At 43.2% G+C, this 18,993-nt stretch overlaps 1 protein-coding gene across 7 annotated transcripts in view; it reads left to right on the top strand.

Annotated features, from left to right (window-relative positions):
• The window catches only part of ctif (cap binding complex dependent translation initiation factor), a 183,994-nt gene that overhangs the window by 112,448 nt on the left and 52,553 nt on the right, over positions 1-18,993 (top strand). For 4 of the 7 annotated variants that reach the window (XM_033033767.1, XM_033033760.1, XM_033033730.1 and 1 more), the window contains 2 exons: positions 7,284-7,298; positions 11,732-11,808. In XM_033033767.1, the coding sequence (XP_032889658.1) occupies positions 7,284-7,298; positions 11,732-11,808 (92 nt within the window). The remainder of the gene's footprint in view (positions 1-7,283; positions 7,299-11,731; positions 11,809-18,993) is intronic. The other 3 variants (XM_033033774.1, XM_033033784.1, XM_033033750.1) reach the window with 1 other exon arrangement.

Below are 18,993 nucleotides of genomic sequence, written 5' to 3'. Positions count from 1 at the left end.
CTCTTTACAATTCTTGTGTTTCTCTGAGGACCTCTTCAGTGAACCTACCCTTTCCACCACCCACCCTCCACAACCTAATTCTTGCTCCATCTCTAAATCCATACTCCTCACCTTTCACCAGCCTGACTTCATTCCCTCTTGTTTTTTCATTCCACAAATTCCCGACATAAAAATAAAGATATTAACAGGAGTTGGATGACGCAGCAGTAGATTTGCTGCTTTACAGTGCCAGAGACCCAGGTTCGATCCTGACTACGGGTGCAGCCTGTACGGAGTTTGTTCACTTTCCGTGTGACCTGCTCCAGTTTCCTTCCACATTCCAAAGACGTGCGGGTTTGTAGGTTAATTGGCTTCTGTAAATTTTCCTTAGTGTGCAGGATAGAACTAGCGTGTATAGGTGATCGCTGGGCGAAGTGGACTTGGTGGGCTGAAGGGGCTGCTTCACACTGTATCTCTAAAAACTAAAAGAGTAGACCATTTAGCCTTATTCTGCGATCAATTGTGATCAAAGCTGTCATCCAAATGTGGTACCAGCTCCTACTCTATCTCCCTATCCCTTGGTTTCTTTAGTTCTTGGAGCAATATTCAGTCCTATATTTCAATTTATCTCCAAATTCACCAGCTTTTTTGATGAATTTTTGCTTCATCGCATTCCTAAGTGGCTTACCTCCTATGTTTAGACAGTGATGTAGCCACAATTAGAACCAACATTCCTGCATATAGTCTCGTCATACACGGCTACAGCAAAGAAACGGGCCCTTCAACCCACAAAACCCATTTAGATTAATCTCACGTTAATCCAAATTAATTCTCCCCATTTTCTTATTAGTTTTCTGCAGATTCTACCATACACCTGCGCACTAAGAACAACTTAGAGTGACCAATTACTGACCAACTCACATGTCTTGGATGCAGGGGGAAACCCATGCAGCCACAGAGAGAACAGTTGTATCAGGATTTCATAAGTTTTGTGAGGTTGCCATTCACTCTTATACAGTATATGTGTGTTATATTCTTATATAACAAATATATGCCCAGTTGTGGTACAGAGAGTGGTGAGTCTGGAATTCTCTGCCTCAGAGGGCGGTGGAGGCAGGTTCTCTGTATGCTTTCAAGAGAGAGCTAGATAGGGCTCTTAAAAATAGTGGAGTCAGGGGATATGGGGAGAAGGCAGGAACGGGGTACTGATTGGGGATGATCAGCCATGATCACATTGAATGGTGGTGCTGGCTCGAAGGGCCGAATGGCCTACTCCTGCACCTATTGTCTATTGCCTATTGCCCAATTCTCTATTTTATACATCAGTGGTGATCTTGGGAATCAATCTGGGTAACCTTCGCTACGCTCCGCAGCAAGAATATTCTTACTCAGTTGAGATCAAAACTGCACACTTTGTTCATGGTGTGGTCTCACCAAAGCACAGGGCATGCCTGCTGTAAGAAGTTTCTGCTCTTGAATTCAATGCCCCAGACAGTGAAAGTGAACTTCCCTTAAAATGAAAGTCTGTCACAGATTTTCTTTTTGCCTTATTCCTTGGCACTCCAATATTTTCTATCTTCTTCAGATAACCATGGCTTAGTGTCTCTATTTCAGTCACTCCATATGTTAATCTGCTGTATTGATTCCAAAATATTTAAGTAACATATACAGATGAAAATGCCAGCAATGCTCAGCATGTCAGGCAGCATCCAAGGAGAGGGAAGGAAAGTTAAAGTTTCAGGTTAATGACCATTCCTCAGAACGAAAATAAGTTATAAATCAGGCATTATTTAAGTTTCAGGGAAGGTGAGGGATGATGTGGAGAGAATATCTCATCAAAATAAACACTGATGCAAATGGAGGTGGTGCCAGGTGTGCGAGAGAGGTTAGTCACAGTTGATCTGTCCGGGGAAGGAAATGAATGAGGATGGGCCTGAAGAAAAGTGTAGTCCCCAGGAGCTACATCGTAAGCAGCTACAGACGTGAAGATGGACTCGCTGATGCACCTAACATGCTGGGGATGGCGGCGGAAGCTGGGGCTGCAAGCGGCCGGGGAGATAGTGCGAGCCTCGGGTGACAAGGGCAGGTCCATTATAATGTGGGCCTTTAAAACGAGGGTTTACTGTATTTAATTTATTATTGTCACATGTACCAAGGTACAGTGAAAGAGTTAGTTTTCTATCGTATCCAATCAAATCAGATATTACTATATATAGATACAATCTGGTGGTGCACACTCTCAAGCTTCTGTACCTTCTGTCCGTTGCGAACAGAGAGAAGAAGAAATTACCTTATTTGATTTTGAAGGCTGCTTTATCGAGGCAGCGTTAAATATACATGGAATTAGTGGTGGGGAGTCTGGTCTGTGTGATGAAGTGGGCTGCATCACAACTTTCTGCAATTTCTTGTGGTCTTAGGCAGAGCTTTTCCTAAAACCAAGCTGTGATGCAACCGGACAGTGCTTTCTAAGGTTCATCTGTAGAAGTTAGAGTCACAGAGTGATACAGTGTGGAAATAGGCCTTCGGCCCAACTTGCCCACACTGACCAACATATCCCAGCTGCACTAGTCCCACCTGCCCGCATTTGTCCCATATACCTCAAAACCTGTACTATCCATCCTGTCTAACTGTTTCTTAAACGTTGGCACAGTCCCTGCCTCAACTACCTCCTCTGGCAGCTTGTTCCATACCCACACCGCCCTTTTTGTGAAAAAGATACCCCTCAGATTCCTCTTAAATCTTTTCTCCTTCACCTTAAACCTATGTTCTCTTGTCCTCGATTCACTTACTCTGGGCAAGAGGATGCATCTATTCCGCATGATTTTATACACCTCTATAAGATCTCCCCTCATCCTCCTACGCTCCATGGAATCGAGACCCAGCCTACTCAACCTCTCCCAAAAGCTCAACCCCTCTAGTCCTGGCAACATCCTCGTAAATCTTTTCTGACCCCTTTCAAGCTTGACAACATCTTTCCTATTACATGGTGCCCAGAACTGAACAAAATATTCTAAATGCGGTCTCTCCAACGCCTTATGCAACTGCAACATGACCTCCCAACTTCTATACTCAATACTCTGACTGATGAAGGCCAAAGTGCCAAAAGCCTTTTAGACCACCTTCTCTACCTGTGACTCGACCTTCAAGGAACCATGCACTTGTACTCCTAGATCCCTCTGCTCTACAACACTACCCAGAGTCCTACCATTTACTATGTAGGTCCTGCCTTTGTTTGAAATCCCAAAATGCAACACCTCACACTTCTGTGTATTAAATTCCATCAACTATTCCTCCACCCACCTGGCCAATCGATCCAGATCCTGCTGCAATCATTCACAACCATCTTCACTATCTGCAAAACCACCCACTTTTGAATCATCAGCAAACTTGCTAATCTTGCCCTGTATGTTCTCATCCAAATCATTGATGTCGATGACAGACAGTAACGGGCCCAATACCGAACCATGAGGCACACCACTAGTCACAAGCCTCCATTCTGAGAAGCAACCTTCCACCATTACCCTCTGCTTCCTTCCGTGGAGCCAATTTGTTATCCATTCAGCTATTTCTACTTGGATCCCATGCGATCTAACCTTCAAGAGCAGCCTACCATGCGGCACCTTGTCGAACGCCTTACTGAAGTCCATGTACACAACATCTACAACTCTGCCCTCATCAACCTTTTTGCTCACGACTTCAAAATAATCAATCAGATTTGTGAGACATGACCTCCCACATACAAAACCATGCTGACTATCCCTAATCAGCCCTTGCCCATTAAATGCCTGTATATCCTATCCCTCAGAATACTCTCCAGCAAGTTACCAACTACAGATATCAAGTTCACTGGCCTCTAGTTCCCAGCATTTTCCCTGCAGCCCTTCTTGAAAAGAGGCACAACATTTGCCACCCACCAATCCTCTGGCACCTCTCCTGTATTTAAGGACGACTCATAAATCTCAACCAGGGCTCCCGCTATTTGCTCTCTAGTTTCCTGCATTGTCCTTGGATATATCTGATCAGGTCCCGGAGATTTGTCTATCTTCAAACACGACAGTACCTTCAGTACTTCCTCGACAGTACTTCCTGACTGCTCTCATGACACTTCCAAAGACTGCTCTAATTTCCTCCGTCCTACTGTCTTTCTCCTCGGTTAATACAGAGGAGAAAGACGCATTACGGACCTTGACCATCTCCTGTGGCTCTTTGATTCCTGAAAGGTCCCACTCTCCTTTTTCCCCATTATGGATTTATAAAATTAAATCTTTTGGGATGAAGGCTAATGTGCCAAAAGCCTTGTTGACCACCCTACCTACCTTCAAGGAACCATGCACCTGCACTCCTAAATCCCTCTGCTCTACAACATTCCCCAGAGCCCTACCATTCATTGTGTAGGTCCTGCACAGGTTAAACTTCCCAAATTGCAACGCCTCACTTTTCTCTGTCTTAAATTTTGTACGGGTCATTGGAGACGTGCGGTATTTGTTCAGTCTCCTGGCTGTTGGCTGTCACTTCAATGTGGTTGGTCTATGACGGATCAATGATGATATTGGCTCCAAGGAACCTGAAGCTCTCAGCCGTTGATGCTGGTTAGGCATGTATCCCCCGCATTTCCTCAAATCTAACCAGTTCCATCGTCTTGCTGGCATTGAAGGAGAGTTTATTGTACTGACATTGTTCTCTACCTCTTTCCTGTCATCTACAATCATAAAATTAAAAGAAAAATAAGTTAACAGTCCAGAACTTATTATTGAATTGAATACTGTTATATTGTGTATTAGGTAGTTTGACCCAAGTTGGTAGGATTCAGCAAGGGAGCTGTTAGCTGAGTGTGATTTAAACAGCATGAATAGAAGGTTAAGATAGAAGGTTTATAACGACAAAATTGTTAACTTTTTTCCATAAAAAATAATTCTATTGTGAAAGTGGGTCTTTATGAGGATGCATTGCCATCTGCTGGTGCTTGGTGTCATTCATTACAGCATAACAACAAACCTGATGCTCTAATAGATCTGGAGCTGTTCACCTGAAATCTAAAAAGAATGGTGGTGGTGTTTAAGTAGACCTATTTTAAATAATGTTGACTCCATCATGGAAACTAACTTGGATTAGTTAGTACTTTGCCTATGCAATGCCTATCTCATATATTATTGCTGTCACCAGCACGCCCCCATAAAATGAGTAAAACTATCACATTTTTATTGTGTCTGAACTGGCATAACTTGGGCCTCAGTTGATCAAATATGCTCTGGGAGAATGATGTCCTGTTCGCAAAATTAGGTAAGAAAAGTTCCTTGCTGTTTTCGTGAATGGCTGAGATGTAAAGACTGTGGCCACGTATCCTGCTAGTTTTATCTCCTTATCTCACTTTCAATTAGCTGTCTGTCGTCTTTCAGTGAGCAATATATACAGAGAAATAACAAACATGATAATCGTGTCATCATCTCCAACAATCTTTCAACTTAGTTGCCTTCACATTTCATCGTATTTCCTGATGTATGCTGTATTGTGGAAGTCATTTGTGGTGTTTCAGAGAAATAGCAACACAATGAGTTTATTTGTGTTTGTTTTTGGAATTCAGTGCATCTCAATGGCAGTAACCCCACTTTCCAAAAGGGTTAAAGGAAGGCTGTTTGCAGAAACAGTTCCTTCACAGTGACAATAGTGTTTCCTTAATAATGTGTGTGTGTGTTTCTGCAGTATCCTCTGAGAAGGAAACAAAGCTAATTATAGAGCCTTGGTCCCAAAACTAAGGGTCCGGAATTTCTGGAGCTGAGATTAACTTTTTCTTCCGCCTTGACTTTTGAGTTGTGATGTCTTGGCCCATATTCAAATTACCAAATCAGAGGTATTAGCGGTCTTAATAACATATTGGGTTGATAACTTTCCAGGGCCTTGCATTTGACTCCCAAGGTGGAGCACCTGACACTTGCTCGAATTATACTATTTCTGCCATTTGTCCACCAATTTATATAACAATAATAAACCTAAACCAAATGGGACTATCTTAGATGGGCAATTTGGTCAGCATGCATGAGTTGGGGCAGAGGGCCTGTGTCCATGCTTTTTAACCCTATTGTCTATTCCAGGATTGTTCTTTAACATATGCAGGATAGAACTGCAGATGCTAGTTTAAATCAAAGATAGACCCAAAAAGCCAGCATCTCTGGAGAGAAGGAATGGGTGACATTTCGGGTCGAGACCCTTCTTCAGACTCTGACCCGAAACGTCACCCATTCCTTCTCTCCTGAGATGCTGCCGGTCCCACTGAGTTACTCCAGCATTTTGTGTCTATCTTGCAATTACATTTTTGCCATCCCATTTCAAGCTTTCTCAGTCCTTTGATGTTTTGTTTGCTGTTATTTACTTGTTTGTTTCTTTTTCATTTCCTTCTCACTTGCCTTTTCCTCCCCCCACTTCCTCGCCTTCTCTTCCCTCAGTTCTCACACGCCCCTCCCTCTCCTCCTTGCTTTGCCCCCCTCCATCTCCCTTTGTCTCCTCCTCCCAGTATCTCGTCTCTTCCCCCCCCCTTGTTTCTCCCCACTCCCCTCGGCTCTCCCTTCGCCTCCTCGCCTTGCTTCCCCTTCGTCTCCCCCTCACCTCGCCCTCCTCCCCTCCCCTCTCCTCCCCCTCCCCTCACCTCTTCGTCTCTCCTCCCCTCCCCTCGCCTCTCCCTACCTCCCCTCGCCTCTTCCTACCTCCCCTCCCCTCTTCGTCTCACCTCCCCTCCCCTCGCCTCTCCCCACCTCCCCTCGCCTCTCCCCGTCCCCTCGCCTCTCGCCTCCCCCTCGCCTCAACCACCTCCCCTTGTCTCCCCCCCTTCATTTCTCCCCCTCCCCTCGTCTCTCCCCCCCTCCCCTCATTTCCCCCCTCCCTTGTATCTCCCCCTCCCTCGTTTCTCCCCCCCTCCCCTCGCCTCTCCCCATCCCCTCGTCTCTCCCCCCACAGTCTGCCCACACTCTTTTTTACAAACATTTGCTCACTTGCGTTATTTTAATATTGACTCACTTCCACTTGAAGTCAAAGTAAAGTCAGACTTTTGTACCTCTAGTCTAAACCAGACATATTTCAACCTTCAGATAGTGTTGAGTTTTTGCAGTTTGATATAATGATTCTCTTATTTCCATTTTCATCTTTTGACCTTTCATTTGTTTCCTCAAATGTTCCGTAGCCATGCCTTTTTGCCTACCGCCACCACACATTAAATTTTTCTCACTACCTTAGAACCTGTTTTATCTCTAACTTTACCAATTCTAATGAAAGGTCACTGTCCTGAAACTTGAATTCTCTTTATCTCTCCACAGATGCTGCCTGACCTGGTGAGTATTTCCAGCATTTTCTGTTTTTATTGCAGCAGCTTGAACACATTTTATTGCTGTTCACCATTTATCTCTGAATTGCTCACCTGGCATTATTGGATAGTTTTTGTTTTCGTTTTAATAGAAATTCACTTTACGAGGAGCTATAATAAATTTGAAGGATCAAAGGAAAGATGCCAGAGGTTATTAATAATATCATGGTAAAGACAACAAGTTTAGTGTCATTGAAAATTAACTTGCTGGAAAAATCGAAGGTAGACAAAAATGCTGGAGAAACTCAGTGGGTGAGGCAGCATCTATGGAGTGAAGGAATAGGTGACGTTTCGGGTCAACTATTCCTTCGCTCCATAGATGCTGCCTCACCCACTGAGTTTCTCCAGCATTTTTGTCTACCTTTGAAAATTAACTTGCACACTTTGGACTGGGAATAAATTGGGGAAGAATGTAGTTGCACCATGGTATGTTTACTGATGACTCATAGGCCTACGCTAACGACCCAAAGACAACAGTCCCATGACAACAGCTGATAAATGTAAATTTGGCTAAATAAGTTAATCCAAAATGAAAAGGTTCAATTTGTAAGAGTGAACATAAAGATCAACTGGTTCATTAATGTTGATTGTAGACGGGAATCTTTCACTCTGGGGACGGGAACAAAATATTGCCCACGCCAGTGAAGCCCGTGAATAAATAAATAAAGACTGGATGATGTGGAAAAGCAGAAGGATGTTGGACTTCAAGTTGTAATCAATAAAAACTGGTGTACAGAACAACGTGGGGAGAAAAAAATATTTAAGACCAATGTATCTGGAAAAACTATTACAAAATGTTTCTGCTGTAGAGGATGGTGAGATGGACTGACCCAAGCAATAAAAGGTTGCGCAAACCTCTAGAATATGTATCCGAATGTGAACGTTGGTTTAGCAGTGTTGGTTTATCTGGAAGCAAACATTGTATAAACAGGAATATATGCAAGGAAGTTGCTTGGCAGCAACGATGGCGGGGCTGTAAAATTGTAGCAATGGGCAAGCCGTATCTTGCTGAGCTTGGTTTTGCCATCATCCTTCTCCGCCAACTCATAGAAGTGATCATTTTCATTTAGATCGAGTGGTTATTCTGATTTGCATGCTCAAACCTTCCAGTACGGAGCAGCATCTTTGCTGCTTCATTCTTCTGAGTTCAGTCAACAACTAATGTACCTAATGCTCCCGGCAGGAACCACTGGATTCCAGCAATCGGATTTCCTTTCTGGCCCACAGAATTCAATTCCAGTTGCCCATTCTCTATCGGCTTGGTTGGTAATGTTACATATCAAAAATTTGCAGTGGACATGCATGATCTATGTCTCCAATTGTCATTTGATAACTTTGTTTGACTCTTTCCTGACCATCAATCAATTGTTAGCTCAAGACTTGACTTGTACACTGCTGGCTAGAATCTCATTTTCCATGTTTCCACTTGACATCATCCAACATAATTGCCTATACACCAACTCAGTTTTACCCATCTCTCCCTGGTGGTTGGAAACGTTATTTAGCTCTGTGTAACAACCCCTTGATTTTAAACTTTCGATTCTATCCAGATCTATCTCTGTAATCTTTTAAAATCTTATGACCTTTCCTCGAGAATCTTGAATCAGATAGTGGATTATTAAAGTTTAGCTGTGTCTTGTTCCTGTTTTCATGCTTTGATCTCTTCAGTCATCAGAACCATATCGAATTCCTGCAATATATTTATTGACATGTGTTCAAGTGTCTTCTGTAGTAAGAGTTCGATAGGTTCACCACACTTTGGGTGACAACATTTCTCCTCATCACAGTTACATTAAAACCTACCCCATGTCCTTGGCCTGTTCTAGACTTCCTCACCAGAGGGATTATCCTTTCTGTGTCTGGTCTGGGCAGTCCCATCAAGATTTTGAACGTTTGAAAACGTCCCCATTCGTTCTTCTAAACTCTAGCATACATAAATGCTATTGTTCCAACCTCTATTTCTCAGTCCAAGCATCTTGGGAATCAGTCAGGTGATTATACGCTCCATACTAGTAAACTGGAGAAGTTCCAGTTCTTTATAACAAGGGTCTAGAATTGTTGGTGCTCTGCTAATTTGATTCAAGAAGTTAAAAAGATGAATGGGTTTTTAATAGGAATTTGTCTGGTTACTGTGACTAGCTTTTGAAAAAAAATTGTTTCATTTAATTCCTCATCTCTCGAGATTGAATTGAAACAATTGTTTCTAGATCTATGATTAAAACTCCAGCCTCTAGGACTATAACTTAACCATTGAACTTCTGATCTCTGTTGTAATTATTCCCTTGAGAATTCTTTATTCAGAACCGGAAAGAAAAGCCAGTACAATATGAGACGGTAAAAGGATGATTGGTGAGGTGAAAAGTAGTTTGGGAAGAGATATTCTCACTGGATTTTATTGGACTGGACTATTGGGTCAAATGGCCTGTTTCTGTGCTGGGGATCCACGATTTATGTAAAAAGATCATTCAAAATATACATCCCTGTCTCAAAGTCATTATGGTTCACAATACAGGAGCATACTGACTCTTTAAAGGAACCTTCCAAGAAAACTCAATGCAGAGAACAACACAAAATGATTAACTTGGTTGTGTTCGGAAGGAAATATTTTGTAGACTTACTTCCTTTAATTGTTCTGAGTTGTTCCGCAGCATGTGAATCGTCTCCACAGAGTTTTCTCTTGATATTAATGTGATCTACGCTGCAAGCCTGAAGATGTTTGGGAATCGCGACTTTACTTCCAAACAATGTCGGTTTGAATGGCTCTGTGTTTTCCAGTGCATATGAGCTCATTCACATGTTGGACAGGGAAGGAATGTGGTCTTTTTTTTCCTGAACCTTTGAGAGGCAAGGTTGATGATTACTTAGTTCGTGTTATTAAAAGCTGAAGTCTGAGGGAGTATTTATTCAATGATTGAAATCCACAGCATAAAACTGCTAACAGCAGACATTTCATACACAAAACATAATGTGAGAATTGAAACTAATGCACATAGTTGGTGAAATAGTCTTTTGAAGATGAGAGTTTGTGAGAAATGTTGTTGGTAGCATGACTCTGAACATGCATGTTCACTTCTTTTAGTAGCTTATGAATATCTTTGCTCAACATTGTTATCTCTAAATCTTTATTGGTTGGAGGGTGTATCTTCATATTGATTTTCCCTGGACTTTGTTACGTGCCTTGAGGAATTTTATCCTAAATATGAACACACTATACCCAAACCTTAGTATGTCAATGTCGTAGTGTACACAGATCATTAATCTATATCTGACACATACTGTATGTGGATTCCTGGCATCGGCATGTTTAGCTGAATGCCTCTGTGCTGTATCCTTTGTATAGTTTAGTTTATTATTGTCACATATACCGAGATTCAGTGGAAAGCTTTTGTTTGAGTGCTATCCATTAGAAATAGCACTAGCTCTACATGTAACGTACTCCTTAACATCATAGCACAATTAATGTGGCATCAGTAAATGCAATCTTCAGCTATCTTCTGATTTCTGCATGTGTCTCCTGAGTAGTGAATAATGAACGTCACTCTTTCTGACCAGGCGGTTATAGTAAAGAGAGCTCTGCCTTCTAACCTGTGTTGCACCTTACCTAAAGGCACTTTGTTGACGCTGGGTGGCAAAATTGGAATGGATTTCCCTTTCCTGCAAAGCCCTTTCAACTGGAGGCATCCTGCTCTTAGTGACGTTGAGCACAACAGCAATGCAAAACATACAAGTATTATCAAACAAAGTCTGACACACACTTGCCAAAGGAGAGTACATGACCAAAGGATTGGTCAAAGTTAAACGTTTATAGGAGTGTCTTGAAGGAAGAAAGAGAGGTTAGAGATATTTAGAAGGGAATTCCAGACCCTCGGGCTGCAGCAACTGAAGCCTGGAGTGTTCAAGAGATCAGAGTTTTTCTGAATATTCAATCAGAGAATATTTCTCTTCATTCGATCTTGGATATTGAGCAAGCAATTTGGCAATTAGTACTATTGATTAGTATGGGTGTCGGGGAGAAGGCATGAGAATGGAGTTGAGAGCGAAAGATAGATCAGCCATGATTGAGTGGCGGAGTAGACTTGATGGGCCAAACGGCCTAATTCTGCTCCTAGAACATATTAACTTTGAGTTCAGCGTGTGTGTAGGGTTTGAGAGGGGTGATAGTAAAGGTGAACTGAGTTTTGTATTGGCTTACCTGTGGCACACCTGCCTAGCCTTGTTTGTAAAGATCATGCTATATGGTTCTGCAGGGTTGCTACATGCCGAAGACCCTGCCCCAGGATGTCAGAGCGTTTGAGAAATACTAGAGTATCTTGGCTCAGCATCAGCTAGCTTTCAACCATTTGCATTATGTTTACACTCCAAGAACAATTCTTTAACAAGCACCCTGTTCATTTCTTCCAGGTCTATCAGCCATTATCTAATGAAGCTGAAGTTGCACAGACCAAAAAATTATTCCGGAGGCGAAGAAATGACCGTAGGTGAGTCTTCAGCTACTATCCACCATGGATTAAAGCACTCAAACTTGCAGCTTTCACAGTCCTTGCATTGAATCTTGTTCCTAATGACATAATGAATGTCGCACTCGGTTAAACTGAAAAGATTGTCAGCCTTTTACTAAATATAATCTGTTGACATCAATATCTAAAAAAAATTGCAGTAGGCATTGCTTCTCCCTGAGTTTTACATTTTTTTATTTTTCAGGATTTTCTCAATTTTCCTCTTATGTTCAACTCTGTGACTTTTTATTTTATTTAACCTCTATTTAACCAGGAGAAGTCTCATTGAGATTAAAAATCTCTTTTACAAGAGAGTCCTGGCCAAGACAGGCAGCAGCACAGTTCCACAGTTACAGACAATAATTTAAAAACAACAGAGAACATATAAATAGAGTCACAGTCAGAACATCATCAAACAAAGCATGTACAGACAGAAGAGCCCGCTTCAACATCATTAAGAGGGGATTTAAATCTGTTTATAAAACCAGCTCCTTAAGTTTCAGTTCATTCTGCAGCTGGTTCCATGCGAAGGGAGCAGCATAACTAAATGCCCTTTTCCCCAGTTCAGTACGGACTTTAGGTACAGTTAGTAAGAACAAGTCCTCAGAGCGGAGCTGATAAGTTCCTGTGCTTTTTCGAATTACATACTTCTGCAGGTATGAAGGAAGAACACCGAGGATAGTCGTATAAATAAGGATATGCCAATGATGGAGTCTGCGGGTGGACAGGGCAAACCATCCAACTTGAGCATACAAAGTGCAGTGGTGCGTGAGGGTTTTAAAATTAAAATTAGTAACTAATTAGACTAATTTTAACGTAGGTAAATTGACCGTCACCTAATTACATCGAGTTAAATCTCCCAACAGTATTCGTAAGAAGTGGGTTAAGACCTTCTAAACCAGTTCACTTGGGATCCAACTTCAACACAGAGTGAGGAGCTTTGTGATGCAACAATAGCTGAAGAGGGGGAGGAGGAAACGGAGGCAGCAAGGGGGCAGTCACCTCCTTTCAATCATCCCCAGATCTGGCCCTAGGCATGATAACTTTTATTTTGTGACTTATCTCATTATTTTCTTCCCCCCCCCCCCCCATCCAGTAATCTTGCTGATTTAATGCAGCATCATTGATGGAGAGGGTAGTCTGTGCACCGGCTCCTAGGCCTGTTCCAGTATTGGTCTGAAACCAGCAGCTGGTAGGTGAGTGAGAGGGTTCTTGGGGTGACTTCTTCTAGTTTGTTCCTCCTCTATCGGATGTGCCCTTGGCCTCTCCATGCTGTGTCTTTCCACAGACGCCACATATCCCCAGGGGTGAATCAACCCCCATGGAATCACATGCTCCTGAAAACATTCTTGTAAGCAAGCACTGTGCTAAGCATCCCCCATTCCTGTTATGCTGCAGTTTCCTGAAGACCTGAGATCCAGCTGCAATTGAATCAATGCTGTAATCTGTTTAACCATCAAAATTGCAAGGACTGATGTTACAGAACATTGCAGTCTGTAACACGCTGTGGTGTTACCAGGTGTAACTTTCAAGAAGTATTAATTGTATCACCACTGTAGCATGGTGCTGTTAAATATAACTTGTTATCTTTCCCTAACTTCAAACTTTAGCGTTTACTTTGTCGCAGTAACGCAAGTTTGCATAGTTTATATCTTGAACATTATAGTAGAGGAGCACATCCAACTCTTAGATTAATTATGATGAACTGATGACATTTACATTATGTCTGGTGGATTTATAAATTAATATTCAATTGTAAGGGGTAGGATTACATGTGTTTCTTTCTGTCCGCCAATCTGTACCCGCATTTAATTTCAAAACTTTTCGTTAGACTTATCTGTGCTTCTGTCAGCAATCTGCAGGCAGGGATTGTGACTGACAGATATAAACAAAATAAGTTGCTTTAGTCTCTTCTTTAATGATGTCCTGCAGTTGACTTAACCCCAATATACTATACCTTGCAAAATAACAATCTACCATTGATACTTAAACCAGGATTGCTCAGTCATTATAGCCTACTCTTAATGGGTGTGCTAGCCTGATGTAGACGCAACAGGACAAAAGTCATTGTCCCATCAAAGTTGCGTTGTTAAGCAGGTTGGCATTGTGCTTTGTGAAATGGTGGGGGTTGGTGAAGAGAAAGGAGCGGGATTTCACCAGCATGTGTGTGATTGTATATGTATTTTGGAGGGGGGAGGCAAGGGTGTACCAAAGAATTGTGAGGGAAAGGGACTTCAACCTACATGTGGGTGGAGTGGAGGAACAGGGAAAGGAAAGTTTTCATTGCACATGTAGAGTCGAGGCTGAGTGATGTTATCAGAGCGGCAGTGGTATGGATAGGGCTGATGAGTGAATAGAGACCAGGAGATTGGCTTTGAGGAGTTTGTGGGATTGCAAATTTGGGGGTAAGTTGGGGTGAGGGGGAGGGATGTAAGTTTAATGCAACATGGGGACCAGGATTTAGGAAAGTATTTAATTCACCTGAAGGTCTCCTGGGCCAACGCTCTGGTATCGGAACATAGTTGAAGGGAATAGCCTCACATTTATCCACGTTACACTGTAGCTGCCCTATAATTCCCCACTCCCTCAACCTGTCCCGATAACCAAGATCTTCTCTGTATCTTCTCAATTTCTCGTGTGGGATTTTTGAGAGAGAAAAACAATTACACTTCTGGCTATTTACTAGTATTGAGAACATTTTTAAGACTGTAGCGGCACCAAACGTGGTGAACAAACAGTTGATTTATTCATACGTTACATGGTTGGTGTACATGCAAGCTTGGTCCTCTAACATACCAAGTCATTGCTGCTGCTGCTGCTGCTGCTGCTGCTGCTGCTGCTGCTGCTGAGCGAGGGTGTTGCCTCAAGCTCAGCTACCTGTAAAACAGATGATCTCCAGGTAGAGATCTGCATATGTAGCAGGAGACTCCCCTTAACCCATGACGTCATGTGACAGCCCTCGTAGCCACTGACAAGGGTTCGACCGTAAGTGGTCTGACTATCAGCTGACGCCACAGGACCCTCCCCTCAAGAACCGGAGGAAGGAAAACGAGCAGGCCAACGAATCGCGGCAGCCAAAACTCGTAAATGCACATGCGAAAAGGAATAGAACGCGCCAACCTTCACGAAGAAGGTGTGCAAGCATAGTCGAGCTTCTGCTGTGGGTCGGGGGCACCCCGGCCGTGGGTTGGGATGGTGGAGCGCGCGGGCGCAGTCGATACTCCAGCTGTGGGCCATCCTGGTCGTATGCCGAGGGGTGGAAGAAGACCAATGCAAAAGCCGCAGGATGGACGAGACGCAGTCACATCTCATTGACCAGCAGGGGATTGTGTCCCGAGAAATTCGGCACCCAGCAACGGCTGGGAGACGTCGGCAACAATGCAAACCAAGGAACAAAGAATAAACTAATAGCTAAATCCGACGAGGTCATTACAGTGTAAAAAAGTGAAAAGAAACAAAAAAACTACAGTGAGCAAACAAGTCCAAAGTGGTAGGAAACTGTAAGTTCAAATTGTCCAGTGTCTGATGTGAAGCTATGCTGAAAGCTGGAAAACTAGAGGTTGCAGTGACACCATCCGACCTGAAATGGTGCTGTTGCCGGTGGTCAGGCTGCAGAGACGGCATCTGGCCGGTAGGTGGCACTGTTGGCGGCGGTCAGGCTGCAGTGACACTATCCGGCCTGAGGTGACTCTGTTGACAGCGGTCAGAGCAGGTCGAGCGACCATGTGGTAGCAGGCCGCGGCGCCTATTTTGGCTGCCGATTGGGGGGGCCTTTACTGGTGGCCAACCAAGGTGATTCTGGGATGCAGCTGCCACCCCTCGGCGGAGACTGGAAGCTGCCGGGAAATCCGTCGCGGGACCGCCGACTCACGACCGGCCAAGGCACCACCCCGCTGCTGGGCCGACCATAGCCCGACCGGACGGGCAGTTTGCGGCCAGGGATCGTCGAAATACGCGCTGGCGAGGAGCAGAAGGACATCTTCGGGCAGCCGCCCCCCAGGTAGGTCCGCTAGATCGGGAGGCTAGGCCTTGAGCAGCGGCCGGCGGGGTAATGAGCGAGGGTGAGGCTCGGGGCGGGGGGCTGCTAAACTCGCAGCTCCTGCAGCAGCTGGTGGGGGAGCGACGGCAGCCGCGGTTTCTCAGCTCCGGTGTGCAACAGCTAGTGAGGGAGCCGCGGCCTCTCAGCTCCGGTGGTCGGCTCCGGGCGGGTCATGCAGGAGAGATTGACGGCCGTCAAACAAGGCCTGGACCGCACCCATCGACACGGGCGGCCCGCGGCTGCTGAGACCTGTCACAGGAGCGCGTTGAGGCAGTCGTCGGCGGTATACATTACGGTAGGGCCGGGTTGGCGGCAACGTCGTTCAGCAGGGCTGGGCTGTCGGCTGCAGACATCAGGTCTCCCGAGGCTGCGTGCGTCGGGAGAAAACCAAAATCCCAATTTGGATCGCGGGTCACCAATGTAGCAGTACCAAACGTGGTGAACAAACAGTTACTTTATTCATACCGTTACATGGTTGGTGTACATGCAAGTTTGGTCCTCTAACATACTAAGTCATTGCTGCTGCTGTTGCTGCTGCTGCTGCTGAGCGAGGGTGTTGCCTCGAGCTCAGCTACCTGTAAAACAAATGATCTCCAGGTGAGATCTGCTTATGTAGCAGGACACTCCCCTTAACCCATGATGTCACGTGACAGCCCTCATAAACATTGATGAGGGTTCGACCGTAAGTGGTCTGACTATCAGCTGATGCCACAAGACAAAACAAAAAAGTAGAGCTGCTGGAAGATTGAGTCGGGCAGCATCTGTGGGGAAATGGATAATCCATGTTTTAGGTTGAGACAGGTGCCACTTGACCCACTGAGTTCAAAAGCAACTTTATTTATTGCTACAGGTTCCAATCTTTTGTGTCTCTAGTTAAAATACAAACATGTTTGAAGCAGCAGGCAAGGAATTTGTTTCCGCGGAAGGCTGTGGAGGCCAAGGCAGAGATAGATAGATTCTTGATTAGTACAGGTGTCAGAGGTTATGGGGCGAAGGCAAGAGAATGCGTTCAAGGGGGACGAGATGGGCCAAATGGCCTAATTCTGCTACAATCACATGAACATGAGGAAAGTACAGAGAACAAAGGGCTAATTTGTGATAGGGTGAAAACCAAGAGAAACAGAAAGACAAATGATGGTGATGTAGGTATGTTGCAAAGCGTACCTGAAGCATCGCTGAAAATCTGTCCCAGCCCGTGTGCGCGATTTTGGCGCCGTTTAGAGGGGGGCGGGTTTAAAACGCGATTTTCCCTAGGCTGTTCAAATCGAGGATGTTCAGCCTAGTTAATTATTAACGAAAAATCGCTGGAAGATTCTGTCGCTTTAGCTATTATTAGTTTTAAGGGCTTTATCTAATTGTTATAGTAGTTTAAAAATTATCCTCTAAACCTCCGACGGCCGGCAACAGGCCGGATCTCATACAGGGGACAATAGAAGGTAGGCTGTTTATTTTTACATTAAAAAGGGCTTCTTAAGATCTCTTTATACAAAGTTTAATGTTGCGAGTAGCTAATTTTGGGCCCATTATATCCCGCAGTATTTTTCTGGGCATTTGAGGGCACAAATCTACCGCAATGTGAACGTTCTAAACCAGCGCGTTCACAGAATCCCACTAGAAAGCTGATTTAAATGGACTTTAATTTACAGCAATTAAACACTAAATTCCTTCCATTTGGCCTATAAATTAATGTAAATGAGATTTAAAAATCATGTTTTATTGTGAATTATTTGTGAATATTATTTGGACACTTGGGCTATTTAAAAATGTTAATCATTTATTAAGAAATGGATAGATGTTTAGATCTAGTAATTGAAGTTTGAAATTAGCTACAATTGGGTAACTAACTAATTATATGCTTTAATTTCAGGTCCTCCAAGTAAGATTATTTTATATTTGTTTCAGAATGGTTCAATCTATGATAACTGAAAATTTCATTCAGTTCTCTTAATTTTTAAGAAGGTTATGGGCTTTTGACTGTCCACGATCACAGCTTTTTTGTTATGTCCATAGAAAATCAATAGGGAACAAGATGCTAATTTCCGAGTATGAAAATGGCCATAACTTTTTAAATACTTGAGATATGAAAGTGAATTAGGTGTCAAATTAAACTTCTTTTTATGCTTTATCTGATGGGATAAATTGCAGACTTGATTTTTTAAATCTCAAAATTTTGTAACATTGCTAGGTGATGCCAGCTGAGAGAAGGTGATGACGATTTATTAAATGCAGTGCATCTACCTAGGAGAAATGTAAATAGAAATCTAAAACTGAAATACACTGTAGTTGCTTGAAATAAAGGTTGAGATGTGGGTTTATTATTATCACGTGTACTCGGATACAGTGAAAGCCTTTGTGTTTGCATGCTATCCCATCTGATCGGATATGCTATACACAAATACAACTAAGTAATACTCAAATACAATAGATAGAGCAAAGGGGGAAGATACAGAGTGCAGAATATAGCCTCAATACTGGATTTGCTGATCAGGCTGCATCTGTACAAACAGTATTTGATGATTTGCTGATCAGGACAAACGGTACATTTTAACCATGATCTTTTTTCAGGGTTGGCCAGAATGGTCACTTGAATTCTCCATTTCCTCGTCCCTTCGATCCTTCGATCTCCATCTATGACCTTGCACCACCCTGACAAAGGCCAGCATCTATCTTGCTCAGGGAACAACATCTCACCTTACAATCTGGCACAATACAATAACTGGCACTTAACAATGAATTAATTAATCAATTTCAAATAACCAGCCTTGTGGATTTTACAAACAGGCTAATTCTGATTAAACCTTTTAGCATTCCTCTTTAAAATACCTATTTTTTGTTCTCTTCACAGATGCATCTTCAACTGCCATGTATTGCATTTGGTTTTACTTCAGAGTTCCAATAACTGTAGTATTTTATCTCTGGGTTCTAGATTTGTTTTTCTCTATCTTCCTGTTTTCATTCACTCCTCCAAACAGATCAGCAATGATTAACAAACTTGCAAACCTTCAATCAGTCAATGACATCATTGCAAACTTTCATTCAGTATCTGCCTTGACCCTGTCTCAGACATTCTCTTTCTTCTCTCTAAAGTTCTCTGCAACTGTCCTTGGACATCATGGGAACTTTGGGAA

This window comes from Amblyraja radiata, chromosome 1 (assembly GCF_010909765.2).
Source record: "Amblyraja radiata isolate CabotCenter1 chromosome 1, sAmbRad1.1.pri, whole genome shotgun sequence".
NCBI classification, from domain to species: Eukaryota; Metazoa; Chordata; class Chondrichthyes; order Rajiformes; family Rajidae; genus Amblyraja; species Amblyraja radiata.
The sequence above is the reverse complement of the archived record's forward strand: the minus strand, read 5'-3'. Positions and strand labels throughout refer to the sequence as shown.